The sequence below is a fragment of the Zingiber officinale genome, chromosome 6A (genome assembly GCF_018446385.1).
Source record: "Zingiber officinale cultivar Zhangliang chromosome 6A, Zo_v1.1, whole genome shotgun sequence".
NCBI lineage: Eukaryota > Viridiplantae > Streptophyta > Magnoliopsida > Zingiberales > Zingiberaceae > Zingiber > Zingiber officinale.
In genome coordinates, this window is record NC_055997.1 from 146,067,012 (window position 1) to 146,083,241 (window position 16,230).

At 36.6% G+C, this 16,230-nt stretch overlaps 2 protein-coding genes across 4 annotated transcripts; one reads left to right on the forward strand and one right to left on the reverse strand.

The window, feature by feature from the left end:
* The first annotated feature begins 22 nt into the window (after positions 1-22).
* LOC121998537 (nuclear pore complex protein NUP1-like) lies at positions 23-8,133 on the forward strand. Of its 3 annotated transcripts, none has more exons than XM_042553499.1 (11): positions 23-448; positions 1,674-1,726; positions 2,820-2,938; positions 3,394-3,544; positions 3,873-4,169; positions 4,269-4,352; positions 4,501-4,897; positions 4,970-5,136; positions 5,251-5,516; positions 6,173-6,522; positions 6,625-8,133. In XM_042553499.1, exons 1-11 carry the CDS (start codon positions 211-213, stop codon positions 7,896-7,898), a joined length of 3,396 nt encoding a protein of 1,131 aa, XP_042409433.1. In that variant the 5' UTR covers positions 23-210; the 3' UTR covers positions 7,899-8,133. The 3 variants fall into 3 exon arrangements, with proteins under 3 accessions (XP_042409433.1, XP_042409434.1, XP_042409432.1); XM_042553500.1 differs by having other exon boundaries at positions 6,628-8,133; XM_042553498.1 differs by having other exon boundaries at positions 24-448; positions 6,173-8,133.
* Positions 8,134-8,772: 639 nt separating this feature from the next.
* On the reverse strand, positions 8,773-14,742 carry LOC121998538 (7-methylguanosine phosphate-specific 5'-nucleotidase A-like). The gene is made up of 9 exons (XM_042553502.1): positions 14,387-14,742; positions 14,231-14,291; positions 13,998-14,130; positions 12,756-12,879; positions 11,170-11,226; positions 10,964-11,060; positions 10,089-10,296; positions 9,128-9,188; positions 8,773-9,018 (listed from the first exon to the last, which is right to left on the reverse strand). The coding sequence occupies exons 1-9, from the start codon at positions 14,711-14,713 to the stop codon at positions 8,956-8,958; spliced, it is 1,131 nt and encodes a 376-aa protein (XP_042409436.1). The 5' UTR covers positions 14,714-14,742; the 3' UTR covers positions 8,773-8,955.
* Between the last annotated feature and the right edge of the window lie 1,488 nt (positions 14,743-16,230).

Sequence of the window (16,230 nt, forward strand, 5' to 3'; positions counted from 1 at the left end):
ATTGGTAATTAGCGATTTCTCCCAGATCTGTTACGGCTTCGTCGTGGTTGCGCCGCATTGCCATGGCGGTTCCGTTAAAAACCTAAAAAACCTCTTTTTATTTTACTTCCTCGCTCTTTCGCTTTGTCTCCCCACCGCGATCGCCCACCGAGATTTCCGTTTTTCGCCTGCACGCTTCCTCTTCCTTTTTGCTCCATTGCGCTTTTCGCGATGGAGGCCTCGGAGTACTTGGGTGGGATCGGAGGGAAGTTGCGGCGGAAGCCGCACCGAAGAGTCGCCGCGACGCCCTACGATCGTCCTGCAACTGCCGCACGCACCATCAGCAGAGGCAGGTGGCTGTCGAAACTCGTCGATCCTGCATCGCGGTTTATCGCTAGCGGCGCCTCCAGACTCTTCTCCTCCATGTTCCGAAAGCAGCTCACCGCACCGACGGCTGAGAAAGCTCCAGGTTGGAAGACCTAACTTTGTCTTTTTGTTTTTCCGCTTTCGTTTTTTTTTTAAATTTTTTTTAGGTTTGTGCTTTAATTTGATGTTTTGATGTCCTTTCATATTCAAAATGGCATGTACTATTATTTTTGGTCGATCCAAGTGATCGTTATTAGGGTTTCAGCAATATGAAAATGAAATGGATGACCGGTTAACATTTATTCATAAGGGAAAAGACGCATGATTATATATTCATCAGAAGAAGACATCTGTTTCATTTGCAGAGTTTATTACCTGATTTTTCCATATTTATATAGATATCATTTATATAGATATCATGGTGTTTAAAATCACACCTTTTCTGATTTCATCTTGATACATTCAATTGCGTGCTTTGGACAATTGGCAATAACTTTTACCTTTAACAAGGTTCAGGATGTTGCTGAAAGGCTATGTTGTATCTATTTGTATATTATTTTGTTTCTCATAACTATGTTTCATTGATTTTCTTCCAAAAGTAGAGTCCTTTATCGTGTTGATCTATCGACAAGTTTGTAGCCATCTTCTTTTCTAACTAGAAGGTTTTGCATGTCATTTAGTTCATGTAGGAAATATATACTTTTGATCCTAGATAATGGAAGTCTTCTCCTTCACATCTTATTTGTTCTTTTGTAACTTGACAAGCGCATTCTAAGATCTTATGTGATAATTTGAACTGGTAGTTTGAATTTCTTATTGTTAGGTAGCTTGTATCTTAAGATATCTTGTGTGCTCAAAGAAATAATGCATTAGAAACTCATACTCTACTGTGTAGTTTGAAATGGTATGTCTCCCTTGATATATATGTAATACACATATATATGAAGCCTCGACTGAAACACCACGGGCACAAATGCGCATCGAAGCGTGTTGAGATGAATTTAATTGAGTTAACACACTTATGACAATATAATTGACGCATAATTATAAGTTAACTACACTAACTATATCCTTAGCTTATGTTGCTCTTGTAGTTCGGAGATCACATTTAGAGTTGGTTTATGATTATAAAAAAAAAAACATAGCTTCCCTTGTACTTGTTGTTATTACTTTCTAATGTCTTATACTGCTCCCTATTGAGTATTTAATTAACAAGACTATCGTTTGGTCGAAATTGAGAATGTCTTTCCTTACTTGCGGTTATTTGTATTACCTTTTTGAATATTTGAGCTAATGTTCATATGTGGCTTGGAAATTTTTATACGCAGGTGAAGTATCTCAGTTTCAATCTGCACAAGAAGTTGTAACAGCAGTATCCCCTGTGAGTAACTGAAACCTATTTTTAATTGCATCAATTATATTCAACATTTTGCATGGCATCAATGATAATTTTTCCCTCTTTCTCCATATGAAATTTATTGAGCTGGTGAAAATCATGTGTTTTCTATCACCAACATTTATTTCACATAAAATACTCTAGATTTTTTGAAGTTTATTACTATTATTAAGGAAGTAGTTTATGAAAACAAGACAACAGTGAGTTGATCATGGAGAGTACCAAACTATATGCCTGTTAATCAACGTCACATTTGCAAAAGCACCATTTCAAGATTTGCTCATGCAAAGGCCTCTGTCCTTAACTTACCTGGTCCTGCATGCATGCATTTTCTATTTTCGTGTTCCTACATATGATGGACCATTGAGCTTGGACACTTACAATTCAATGTTAGTGGTGAAAAGATGGCAAAACAAGGGATGGTGTGCAAGGGATGGCTTACGAAAGCTCATTTGTTCCAAACCCTTTCATTGGTGAATCTAAGCCGTACGATGGCATCTGAATCCTAGGATTGTGTTTACTGTGAGCCTATCTCAAAGAACAAAAGTTAGTAATAATGTCTAACTTGACATCTTTACTGGCATTGTTATTGAAAATAAATGTGTGTAATTTTATTGCTATGAGCCTATAATTAACTTGACTAATATGATTGTTTGACATGCTTGTGTTCTAATCAACAGACTGCATACAATTAAAATTTTCCACTAAATAAGATCTTGTTATCAATAATTGTTAACAGTCATCACTTAGACTCCTACCAAGTGTTGAGGGCAGACTGATGGGCATTTGTGTATGATGCTATAATTCTCCAAATCAAAAGATTGTTTCTGTCAGTTGAAGCAGTGAATTTGGCATTCCCCACGAGCCAATTTAAAGGATGATGAGGCAGAGATAGAAAACTACATAGGATCACCCACTCTATATTGATAGAAACCGAAATATGATTTTGCAACTAGATGATTTAGTAACACAGTCCAAGGTCCTTATTTATTAATATTCATTTTCCATTGCTTTCTTTGAATCATGGCATCTTTTACTCCATCTAGCAATTGATTTACTGTTGTCATTTGCCATGCAGGATTTGCCGATTGAACTACCAGAGAATGAAGCTGAAAACAAAAATGTTGCAGCAAATAATCTTGAGGATAACGTAGTGTTGGAATTTGGACAACTTATTAAGGAGAAAAGTTTCACAAAGTAAGTAACTAACCCATGCGGATGTTGGATATGAGATGTGTATGGTCATCATCAGTATCACCTCAATTTCCTGCAGCTACTAACAATGATGAGTTTCTTGGGTTTCTAACTTCTGCCACAGCAGATTTTATATTCTTCACATGTTAGAAATATGAGAATCTTCCCAAAGAGCTAGAAAGGAAGTTGATTATTAGTTGTCATATTAGCTCTAGATCATTGTTTAATTTTATTTTGTTTTGCTCATTAAATTAATGAATTGAATTTATCGCATGCACACAAGGCTTTATCTTAGATTTTTGTGTTATTTTAAGCAGCTTTTAGTGTTAATAATTGCATTTTAATACCATTCTGAAATTAATAATTTGATCACATGCATCTGAAGTTTTTGTTTAATTTTTATGTGTTATTTAGTAATGGCTACGTTCAAATCCTAAGAATCCTTATATTCCTGACAGAGCTCAATATGAGCATCTGATTGATGTACTGAGGTCAAGAACTACTGATTTGGATACAACCAATTCTGGTGCAAATGGTGAAAAGATAGATGATGTTATTGTTCCCCAGCCAGCAACAAGAACAGACAACTTCAGCTTATGTGAAGATCATGTAAGATCTTGAGATGTTTTAGCTCTTTGAGAAAATTAATATTCTTAATTAGAACATTGCAATCCTGTAATACCTTTTGTTTTTATCTAGCTCACATAGTGTTTAATCTCTTGTGGGAATACAAAGTTCCAAAATCTTAGTTCCTATGGCTACAGTTTCCGGACTTGAATGCCAACCATTTTGAGTTGGTTGCGTTTAGTTCCAATATAGACATAATATTTCAGCTCATCGCACTCGGTTATCATCCTCAGGAGTTATCTAATAATTTCTTCATGAGATCTAATCTGCTTCTAACTTTTATGATAACCTCACTTCTTGAATTTTATAGGTTACTGATGGTCATGCTGTCACACCAGTGGAACTTGCTAAAGAATATATGCGTGCCAAGGTTTCAAGTGCCAAGGTTTCCAATGATTCCCCTTTGTCTCAAAATTGGCAAAGTCATCTCTTTCATAAGAATAAAAAAGTGCAAGCTAATTCACATTATGGTGCAAAAAAGTTAGATCTTAAAATTCCAAGATCTCTAGCTCAATTGCCTGCCATGATTCCTGAAAGTAGTTATTTAACTCCAAGGTCTCTTGGAAGATCTGGAACGTATAAAATGGAAGGCTCTCTGTATGCTAAGGTTAGTGCTGTTACCAGGATGCATTACATAATGTGGCTGCATATAAATCTTCAGTTTGTCTTTATTATGAAAACTGCCCCTTAACAATGCCTTTTTCAGTCAAAGGTCGAGGAATCTTTGAAAGATGACTATGCTGGAACCTTTTCTGAAAAGACACCATGCAATGAGCAAGCAGGGGGGCAGGTGAATTATTGACCTTTTTTGTCAACCTTTTAGAAAGTTTTAGGTTGTTTTATGGAACATCTAATTTCTAAATTGTTTGTTGCAACATTAAATATTTGGGATATAGTGTCTGATCATTCCAAATTTCAAATTATCTCATTATTTATAGGTATTGAAACGAAGCAGTTCAACATTGTACAGTGATTTTCGATCTACTTGTCCTATACGGAGGGTCCGTCAAAAATTGGGCATCAATTCATCGAATAGAATAATGCATTCAGTTTTACCTGGAAACAGTGAGCCTTGTAGTTTGACTGTCAAGAAGGGTTTTCAAGATCCATCACAAAATCAATGTTCTCATAATTTGGATGCACGGGAAGAAACTGAGGGCAACAAAATTCTCAACAAGGCTGTTGCTTCTGGTTCAGTTCAGTCAAGAGAGATGGAAAACAAAATATTGCAAGGCCTTGATAAATTATTGCCTTCCTCGAAGAGAAAATCAATGAAGCTAAAGGATAATCCTGTTGAAGAATCACCTTCGTATGGGATACATACACATCCAAAAGGTGAGGCTCTCATAAGTTTAACCATACAGCATAAAAATAGTACAAATTGTAATCTTGCTTGTTCAATTGCAGGTACTGGTGATGCTTTATGTGATAAACAAGGAAGGCTTGATATGCTTCAGGAGAATGGTCCATTGACTGCTTGCATGCATGATAATAATGTTGTGGATGCTGGAGTCTCAGATTACATTGCTGTTTTTGGGAATCAGAAACCAGCTTTTCAGATTAGAGAATTTAAGGTACAAAAGCTCTCCCTGTGTCACGGCTGAACATGTTGTGACCCTGATTTCATCTCTATATTTAATTAATATGCCTATCCTCTATTGAAGGGGTTTTCATCACATTTTGTTCAGGATACAGTAGTGAATAATATCGAGGGATCTTCAACAATTTCCAAATATAGCAAGGATTTTTCTTTTCCTTCCATAAATGTTTCATTTACTTCTGAATTACCTCCAACACCTACTCTGCCAGGACCATTTCTTGAGAAGTCTATGGTACAAAAAGTACAAAGTACTACTCCTTTGGTTATATCTGGTTCCATGGAAGCCAGCACAACACAGTCAGACACAAATCGAGACAGTTCTCATGCCGTTTCTACCCTAGAAAATTGTACAAGGTATGCAGTTATGTCTATTGATTGGTTTTATTATTACCAGTATTGGTAGCTACTGTGGGCCATATCAAGGATTTATCCTGAAAGCCATTTCTTTCAGTCTTCTATTTGTTTTTGTAAGGAAAAAAAGTATGAGCACGATAGGTAACTTGAATAAATCCTTAGCGCAGGTTGCAAAATGGGAATGCAGCTTTTTGAGGCATGTACAAGTTATCTTATATTGTTCATTGATAGTGAGATAACTAATATGATCAATGCAATTAAAGAAACAATCTGAATTTCAAATTTTGAATTACAAGTCATTTTTTATAATTATTTATTTTGGTGTTAATAAGATTGGTTCCTTTTAGTTTGGTAGGGGTTTTTGTTAATTTGGTGGTAATTTAATGAGATTATTTTGATTTTAAATTAGTGTTTTTTTTCTTAGTTTGGTTAGAGTTGAGTTTATAGAATAGTTTTCATCCAATTTGTGGTTGAAAACTAAGACACCAATGCTTTTGGTGGTTGAAAATAATGAAAAACATTAGTGTTCATCCAATTTCCTTTAAAGAAGATTTGATGTTTAATTTTCCTTTGTTCCCATAAACTTGTCTTCCTTTTTTTCTTCTTCAATCATTAGTTTCAGCAATGATTAATGACATTACTTTCTGTATTACCAGGTTAAATCAAGTTTCAACTTCATGCGTTGATTCTGTTCCTGCACTCCATTTTGAGCCTGTAGCCTCAATAGTTTGTTCTACTCTGGCACCTCAAATTAGTTCTGGGAATTTGGAAGGAAAGCCTAGTGATGCATCGCCATTCATCTTGAATAGTGCAAGTCAAGACACAGCTTTTAAATTTGGAAGTAATTCCGTTGCACCAGTGGCAGTGTCTCGGTTCTCAAGTGCTAGCAGTGACATGGATTGGGCAGCACCCACAGTTTCTAGCTCTGAAGTTGGTTCTGCTCCATCAAGTCTGTTACCAGAGAGTGGCAGAAGCCAATCTGCTCTTCCAGCAAAAATGTTGTCAGGTGCAAGCAACAACTTTAGTTTCAATTCGTTGAGATCTAATAATTTATCCTCTCTGGACAAAAGCACTGAAACCTCATCCACTGTTGCTGTTACTGGATTAGTAGGAACTTTGGCAACTCAACAAACTTCTGATGTTTCAGCAAGTCAATTCCAGTCAACTTCTGAGAATAGAGCGAACAATAGTTTTGTGTTGGCACCACCAATAGTTTCCAGCTCTGGGAGCAGCTCAGCAGCTGCTGCATTGAGTTTCTTTCCAAGTTCCGGCAATAAACAAGCTGCCATTGAGCCAACTTTACCTGATGCAAATAACACAAAATTTGGTTTTGGTTCAACAAAGTTTAATAATTCTGCCTCAATAAATCTGGGCAGTAGCACCAAAACCTCTCCTGGCAATAATATTACTGGATTTGCCGGAACTTTTGATAACAGAGCTAATGATGGTTCTATTTTGCCGACATTTGGTGTCCCGAGCTTTGCAAGTAGTTCTGCTGCGTCAAGTCTGTTTCCTCATGCTGTTTCCTCAACCAATAGCTTCTCTAAACTGGGTTCAGGACTTAATAATCTAGGCTCATCTTTAACAGACGCCAAAACCTCTCCAAGCGTTAATTTTACTGGATTTGGCATGCAGTCAACTCAAATTCAGAGTGGAATCCCACATATTTCTAACAGCTCAATGAGTCAATTTCCGTCGTCGTCTATTTCCAATTCAACTTTTGGAACGAACGTTGCTTCCTCATCAAGTTTAGGCAGCTCACCATTTGGAACAACAGATACACATTCCAAGCTGTTTTCATCTTTTTCAACAGGTGCTGGTTCTTCCAGTATCAGTGCTGCTGCTGCTACAACCCTTCCCTTAGCAGCAACCCCTGGTTTGTTTGGTTCTAATTCCTTACCACCGACATTCCTTGTTTCAAGTGCATCTTCTGGTGGCTTTGGTTCTACTTCCGTACAATCAACAATCGATGCACCTTTTGTATTTAAATCGTCATCCAATCCAGCATTTTCTGCTAGTCCTGCTGGTACTTCATTTGCATCTGGAAGTCCAGCAGTTGGTTTCAGTTTCAGGACAACCAGAGATGATCAGTTGAGTATCAAGCAAAGCCAGACCGTAGGTGCTAAGCAGTCAACAGGCAGTATGGTTCAGCAGTTCAGCCAATCAGGCACTTCATCTGCTGCAACAGTTTTCAGCGCTCCGGCAGTCCATTCTACTCAACAGAATTCTTTTCTTCCTTCCATTCAACCACAATCGCAAGCTGCTGGCAGTGCTCAAATTCCTCAAGGAGGCACCTTTGCTATGGGTAGCAGTGGCGGTGGCAATGGTGACAAATCCGGTCGTAGAATAATTAAGATTAGAAGAGACAAGAGGAAAAAATAAGCACAGTTGCGACGCAAGAACATTTCTTGCTTGCGTGATCAAACTGTTGTTGCTGGAAGTTAAATCATGGTGAAGTGGTCGTGGAGCTTTAATTCCTTGATTTTGTACGGCCAATTTTGGTCCACCTGTGTCAGAAGGCATAAGTTTGTGTATTGATGATTTATATTTATTATGTACAAATACATATAATTTTTCATGACGAACCTTGTAGTGATATGTTATAGCAGATTTTACACCTGTGCCTTTATACTAAGGCGTCTGCGATCGGGATCACAACTGATCGATCATAGGCTTCAAATCAAGTCAATAGCTAGTATGTCCCTACCTAACTAAGCACTTCATCCTTGCTAATATTGTATAAAGGCCTCCAAATCTCCAGCTTCTTTTGATACACCTCTCATTTAGAGTCCCACTTCATCCTGCTTTAATGTGTTGAGCTTTCTGAACTTGCTTTATGTCATCGTTCTTCGTAGCTCTAAGTTCACCTCAACGTAAGAGCTCCAATCCCTCAAAAGCATTAAACTCTGTAAGTTTGCTTCATACCATTTTCCTCCTCACCTTTCAAGTTCACTTCATACCATTACCTCCAAGTCCCACATCGACATAAATTCGTTGTCTGTACCAAATTCCTCGACAAGAAGATCTACTTGTGCCAAAATATTGCTTTTGGTTTCATGAACTGGCTCTTGACCATAATTATAATTCAACTGATCCAACACCTAAACGCTTTGACTGGGTGACAATATCTTGAACTAATGCAAAACTTGCCTCCGTTCAAGTTCAAAAAATCGAGCCAGATTCAACTCCAAAAGTGAATTAGTTATGCTTGCATACAAGCGAGCTGATGCTCGGCTACATGACAGAGACATGCGAATTTTGAAGTGAAATTCTGGGGACATTAGATTATCTGTGTTAACAATATCAAGGATACCTTTGTCTGGCATCTCTATATCCTAAGATTAGTTGCTTTTCTAATCAATGAATAGAAAGAAACTAACTCAATATATCTAGTTTAGAAACTACAAGAGAGCATGCATACAGCTTAGCATGCTCTAAATCAGGGATCCTGAGGACACAGTTGAGTTACAAGCTCAAGAACTCCTCCCATCGATCCATCATTCTGCAAAAATATTAATTTGTCAGGTGCAAGGACATTCCAGTGGCAAAAAAGCATCATGGTTGTATGTGTAATATGAAAAGTCACAATGACAGTTGACATGATGGTATACCAGGTATACGATATCAAATGCATCGACATAATTCTGGAGGGACGTCTCTGTGTTAGTATTCCTGACAAGGAAAATAGACGTTTTGAGAGTATAAGCTAGAGACAATAATCTACAAAAGTATGCCTTCTGGCATCATAAACATAAAAAATTCTCAATTTTTTCCAACTTTATTTCTTGTGGAAATTTGTTTCACGGATAGAACTTGCAGAATTTGGAGCTTTGCCCTTTAGTTGAAGCCCCCTTTGAACACTAGTAAACTACATGAGCATTTTTCTTGTTTATGTAAACGTTTCCTCTCTTTCGTCAGGTTCATATATGTACGTTCTAGGTATGCGCATACGAAATATTGAGTTTATGCACAATGCTTGACATTTAAACACAAAATGAGCAATAGTATTCTTACCATTTTCATCCTCTCTCCTATTACATCAATCTAAGCCATTAGTCTTACTGTTTTCTATGAACTCTAGAAATTTCTCTATTCTGATCAAGAAAAAGCAATCAAAGGAAACCTAGATGTGGCCAGTGTGGAATTGGGCACGATGCTGAAATATTATAGGGCACTAGGGACTTTTGGTTGTGGAAGTCTAGGACACTAAATTTGAGATTATCCAAATTTCCATTGACACAGTTCTCAATATCCATGGACCTTAAAGTAGGCAGCACTAGCTAGGAATCCATGTGTCACCATAAAGTTGGACTTGTATGGCTTTCCACTAACAACTTAAGGGTAGTTCGTGTTAGTAGAAACCAAGACGTTATAATCTTTTTGTATGGATATGTTTACTAATGCATATATGTCCTATGCCAATTGAAAATCAAGCTGTCAAGGTTGTAAGAAGTTTCTAATCTTTGAAAATTCCTCCGAATTATAGAACAGTTTAATCTACCTGGAATGCCTTATTTGCAGGCATAAACATGCATGAATTTAAAACTCAATATTGACAACAGGAAGACTCACAGGAATCCAATAGCTACACGGTTTTCATAGTTCAGACCATCAGACATGCCCAAGTCACCAATATGATCTCCAAGAAGCAGCACATTAGTTCGTTTCTTAACCAAGGAATTATCAGGATCGGATTCATTGGGATCTCCAAAATTATCGTGAACAGGTGCAGCCATATCCAGTGCATGCTCATTCTTGTTGAGAACATGAATTGTCTTCCCTGGAAGAAAAAGAATGCATCATGAACATTTGGATATGAAGAACAAAATTTATCAACAAAAACATCATGAAGGGTGACAGCCAGTTATTAACCATTTCAGCAGTCCCACTTTTAGTGGTTTGAGGTTAGAAAAGCCAAGATTTGGTGGGCTCATTAGGAACATGTTGCTCCCACCATGAATAGGGAATAATCTCACACCCAACACGGCATGGTCAAGACCAAAGAGAAGAAAAACACATCCAAATTTGGATGAATATGAACATAGACCAGAAGGGCCATGCCCAAAGTGCCAACATATGAATAGGCTAATTGAACTTGCTAACAAAGATTTCCTATTAGCATCAAATGGATTAAATTTGTGCCAAAGCAGTAAAAATATAGCATCGAGGTCAAGCACGACAACCACCAAAAGACCATCATTATCTTTGTCTGATTTATCACATGCTTCCAGTTATATCATTCATGGGTTAATTTGCCGGTTACTTATCACCTATTTTCCTATTCTCATAGCAATTTTAACAATGAAAGATGCAAAGAAGTTCATGCCTAAAATTTTTGCAATATGACTTGAATATTAAAAGAGCAAAATCATAACATATTCAAAATTTTGAAGCTATGGATTTCTGAGATTTCAAGGAAATATTTTTTTAAGAAAACAAAGAAACACCTTTAAAGGCAATAAGACGGCCAGTTTCATCAAACACCATTCTGTTAGAAACAACTTTGATATTCTCAAAAGATCTATGTAGTTTCTGCCTGAAAACCTGACAAAAGAAAACAGTTGTGTTAAGAATAGTATCAAGAAGTAATATTTTTTCTAATTTTTAATTTTATTTCATAAACTAATATTTGCAAAGTATTCATCGAACCAACTTCTTCTATGATGTCTGCAAGACCTGCAGAGAACACAAGGACAGGCACACCTCTTTTCTGCATTGCAGAGGAAAAAGGTCTGTTAGTTTTCTCATCTACAGCCAGCCATAATCAATTTTTATTTACTGAAAAATAAAATTTCAGTATGAGATTTTAAGCATCAATCCTCAAAAACTAATGACAGATAAACTTTACAAAGCTTTTAGAACTAGACTACAATTAGCTTCAACTGTGAATTACAAATAAGTAATTGGAAGCAAATATTGACATGGCTGGTTCACACAAATCATCTCGAGAACAATCATATTCATATTAAAATCAGTTATCCCCTTTTGTTAGTTAGAAGAAAGGAGAAACAATAGACTTCAATCGGGTGCATCTTATAAAATCTAATGATGCATGATTAAAAATACATAACCCGTGTAGAACGACTATTATCCTAACACTTTTCTCAGTTCAAAATAGAAAAACAAACAATACAAAGTGATTCAGTAAAGGAATTAATACATCTCAGAGTTGGTGAAAGGAATGAATTTATTTAACACAAATCGAGCGTCGTGATATTGTCTCAGATCTTATATAACAAAGTGAAGCTCTTATTTAACAATACAAAGTAATTCCAAAGGACTAGTGAGACTGTCTCAGATCTTATGTAACAAATCGAGCCTTGTGGTGTTTCTTAATGACAATAGAAGTCTTGCTTTACCAAATGTGATAGCTTCCATTTTTCATGCATCTACTTCGGTTGCATTACTTTTAGACTCTTCCTAGTGATCATGTGTTTCTAAAGCATCTTTCTCCTGAGATCCATAAAATTTTCACGTTTCCAAGTCATAATTAATCATTCATTTTGATGTCTTTATTAAGTTCAGTCATAATATTCTTCAAAGCCCTCGCAAACTTCAAAAGAATTAATTGTAGCTAGATTGCTTTTCAATTCTACAAACATATGGACTATTCATATCTAAATATAGAATTTACAGAATAAAGTGTCACAATGTTAAAATGTTGCTTAACTTCCAATCATTTCCAAGAAGCTTATATATTATTATCTAATTTAGCCTATGTGTTTAAGAGATTTTGCACAAATTGACAAATAATAATGCAACTCTTTGTCATAGTTATTATACAATACAAAAAGAAACATGATCTACTTCATATAGTAAAAATAATAATAATTTATTTTGATAGTTACTAGTGATTTACCCTCACATAGAGGTCAATAGCACAGCTAAAAAATGATGAAAGTAGGAGTTATGTGGCTGAACCAAATATTTGGGACTAGCACAGCTAAAAAATATGATGAATCATGAATGTCATAATAACAGAAAAATGAACTGTATAGTTTATATAAAATGTAATATATTTTTTAATGTTGTAGGTTTTGAATTGTATAGACTCAATGTGGTTCAACCCTTGCGCGAGACCCTGCATTGCCAAGAGTTTCTTGCACCAGATTGCCCTTTTAGGTTTGGAATATTCCATAGACTAGAATTTGTAAATCATATTCCAATCCTAGAATAGGAAAGTGAATCTAAACTGTCCACTACAACCATATGCATATAAAAAATGCATTAGGTACGTACCTCTAAGAATTCAAACAACTCGACAACTCCATCCCTAAAAGCAATTGTAGACTCAGAAACAGATCTCTTAATTGCATCATAGGTAAGGCCTCCCTCAATAAGAAGGCCATGCGTCTTCTCCCACCTGTAGGATAACGATTATGATGTAAAATTATAAAGTATTAGAAAATGGGCTTTGAGGGTTTCTTAAACATACCGCATAGAAACTATAGCCAAGATGAGAATATCGAGATGGATCACAAGGTTATTGGGAGAATTCAAATGAAAATGCTATTATGCATGAGTAGTTAGGTGCAACATCAATAGATGATACAATTAAGAGTATAACTAAGGTCATACTGACATATTTAAAAACTACTTGGGCATTTCATAGTTAGACATGAAAACGATGGCGAGATAGGATGAAGTATTACATGCCTATTAGTTGGACGATTTGCTACCATGCAAGACCTGGCTTTTCTGCTATACCATTACCCTTCCTCGTCCATCTGTAATGCCTATTATTGTTTAACATTCTTGACAATAAAGATCCTATTAAAACAATACTAATTCGCCCTTTCCCACAATATGTTCTTGATGAAATTCAATATACAAGAAACCTAATTGTAAGGTTTATACTTTACTTTGATGAATTACAAACACAGAAGACACTACCATCAGATAGAATCTTACTCTAAAGGAATATCCAACAAAAACATATGACACAGACTATTCCTGTGGAATTCCAGTGTGAAGGAGAATAATCTGACTGGAAAATTAAGCAACAATTTAAATAAAGAACAATATTAACAATGTGTGAGAACTGAAAAGCCAAGAAAACTCTAATGCCAGAGTGGCGAGTTGCAGGACCAAACTATGCACACCAAACAAAGCATTGCACAACAACTGGCTACATTTATTGAGTAGTAATTAATCAAAAAAGCTATCTAAATATTAAGATAATTAATAAGAAAATAAATAGACGTGTCGAATTACCCAAATTTTCAGACACTTAAAACAACCAAATTTCTGCATGTGCATCATCATATGAACATAAATTTGATATAGTAGCAAATCCCTCTAAAAGTTGGTTATGTAAGGTTCAAAGGGAAGTAGAGATCATATCCATTTTAACAGGAAATAGAGCCATTGACATAGCTGAGGTATAATTTAAGCTTTTGTAGGAAATTCATGATGGATCAATGTAATAAAAAAAACAAAACAAAAATGCAGGACTGTACAGAAGGAAGAACATTAGTATACCATTCTTCCATTAATTTCGTCTTCTCTTCGATAGGAATATCTGGAGAGATCTCCAACGGATGATAGTACTCATACAAAGCCTGCCTCTTGGCATCATAAACCTGATTCCCCTGCTGTAACAATCCATGGCTAGCTAATGACAGCAAAGAAAACGATCGACTAAGACACAGCTGAAACAAGCTTTAAACTCATCGACCGAAATAAACGGGACAAAGTGGTCTAAGGAAGCCTACTTTGACCACGGATACCATTTATCCAATACTTCGTCAGCGTGCCGTCAAAATCCGCAATCACCTGAGTGTTTCACATACATCCAAAAGATTAAACATTTCCGACCCAGCAAAAGGTTCAAGGGCTGAAGGGTTAAGCAGAAAGAGAAAGAGCTGCACCTGAACATTAACCGGGCCAGCGCTCCGGATCGCGGCCTTCTTCTTTTCCAACGACTCAGGGTCTCGGACAGCGACGCCGGGAGCCACCATGGTCTTGGGGTTCATCGAGCCTCCGAGACACCGGGCGAGAGACGAAAGGAGGAATGCGGAGGGAGGGAAGAAGCTAGCGAATGGGAAATGGAGGAGGCTTCGCCGTCGATTACGGAGGATGTGGATCGGAGTGAGAGCGGTGGAAGCGGCGCCCGGCGGAATGGTGGTGCGGTGGAGGCGGCGGTGCCCTCCGGGCCTCATCAAGATGAGCTGGGCGACGCGAGTGTGTTCGAACATTTTATTTCTCTGTGCTCGCCCCTTTTTTTTCTTCCTTTTTTACCCTAAAAAAATGGTATTTATTAATCATAATATTCCATTTAAAGAAAATAAAAAATAGATTAATTGAAAATTTAAATAAATTAATATGAAAACAACTAATAATGCTTAATAAATTATAAACCTATTGATTAATAATGTAAGCAAGTCCTTGGGATATGGTGTTGCGATAGAATATTTAAGTTGTTATCCAGATATTCATAGGATCTAGATCGATAATACTAGTACACAAGAGCTTCCCTAATTTTTAAATTTATTTATTGGATAAAATATAACGTCTAGCCGTGTATCCCAACTATAAAATCGGGATACTTGGTTTAAAAAAATAATGCAATCAAACTTTCCACTAAAAAAATATTATAGATGTTTTAGGTTTAGTTTTGATAGTTAATCATATCTGAAAATAGTGAAAAAGACTAGTTAGGGATGTGATTCATCGATTGATCACACGAAGACTCTGCTTCGATCTATAACACAAGAAACGTCAGTGTCAGATCAGGGAAGGGGTCCTTAATGTTAACCTTTCAATGCTCAAGTTAGTCACTAGAATAGTAGAAAGATGGTGGAGTAATGTAGTAACAGTGAGAGCAAGAGCACAAATTAAATAACGTATATCATATACCTCCGACGATGCATAGACCCCGTTTATATAGTGTTACAATAGGGGACGTGCACACTTCTCAAGATATAGGCATATTTTCTCAACTGTCCTATGAAAAGATTTGTTAGGAAAGTGTCTCTGACACCATACCTTAACAGGACATGCAAATGTAGGATATGACAACAAAAACTTCCATCGTACGATTTACCTGTTGACCGTGCTCTATTGTTAGCGGCATTATCTCCCAAAGGGATATTACTAAATATGGGAGGAGTCTCACTGCTTGCCCGCGCGAGGGAGCCGCTCGTCCGAGATTCTCTGCGCCGGTTGATCTCAGTTACTCTTCTTCGTAGGACCTCGGTTCTGTAGATTATTTCTTGTCCGACCAAACCTACGCTCTAGTTAGCATAGAATTTGTTTGGTCACTTGTGAACATTTGATGTTCTTTCCGTAGTAACTTTAGCCGGACAAGCGGTCCACTAATATATAAGCCACTTGATTAATCAGACCCTTCATGTCCGATTGACAATTGATTTTGACTTTCGTTTGGACAACTTTAGTAGACCTATTGATTCTCTAGGGTTGACTTTTTTAATGTTAACCTCTACATCGACTGTTGATCCCACCTATTTATACTTGCTTGATACCTTTTACCACCATATCAATGGTAAAATTAATTGGATAAAAAGAGCTGCTTCTATTTTTAATCATGAAGGTAGTTGTCTTTTCATTTTTTTTTATTGCAAAAGATCATCCTACCAATCTTCCTATAAAAATGACATAGTTGTCAATAAGTATAGTGACATTATTATCTCTTAGCTTAGGTTTTAAATCTTAAAATAATCTAATAATAGGTCAACATTGCAGCTACAAATCA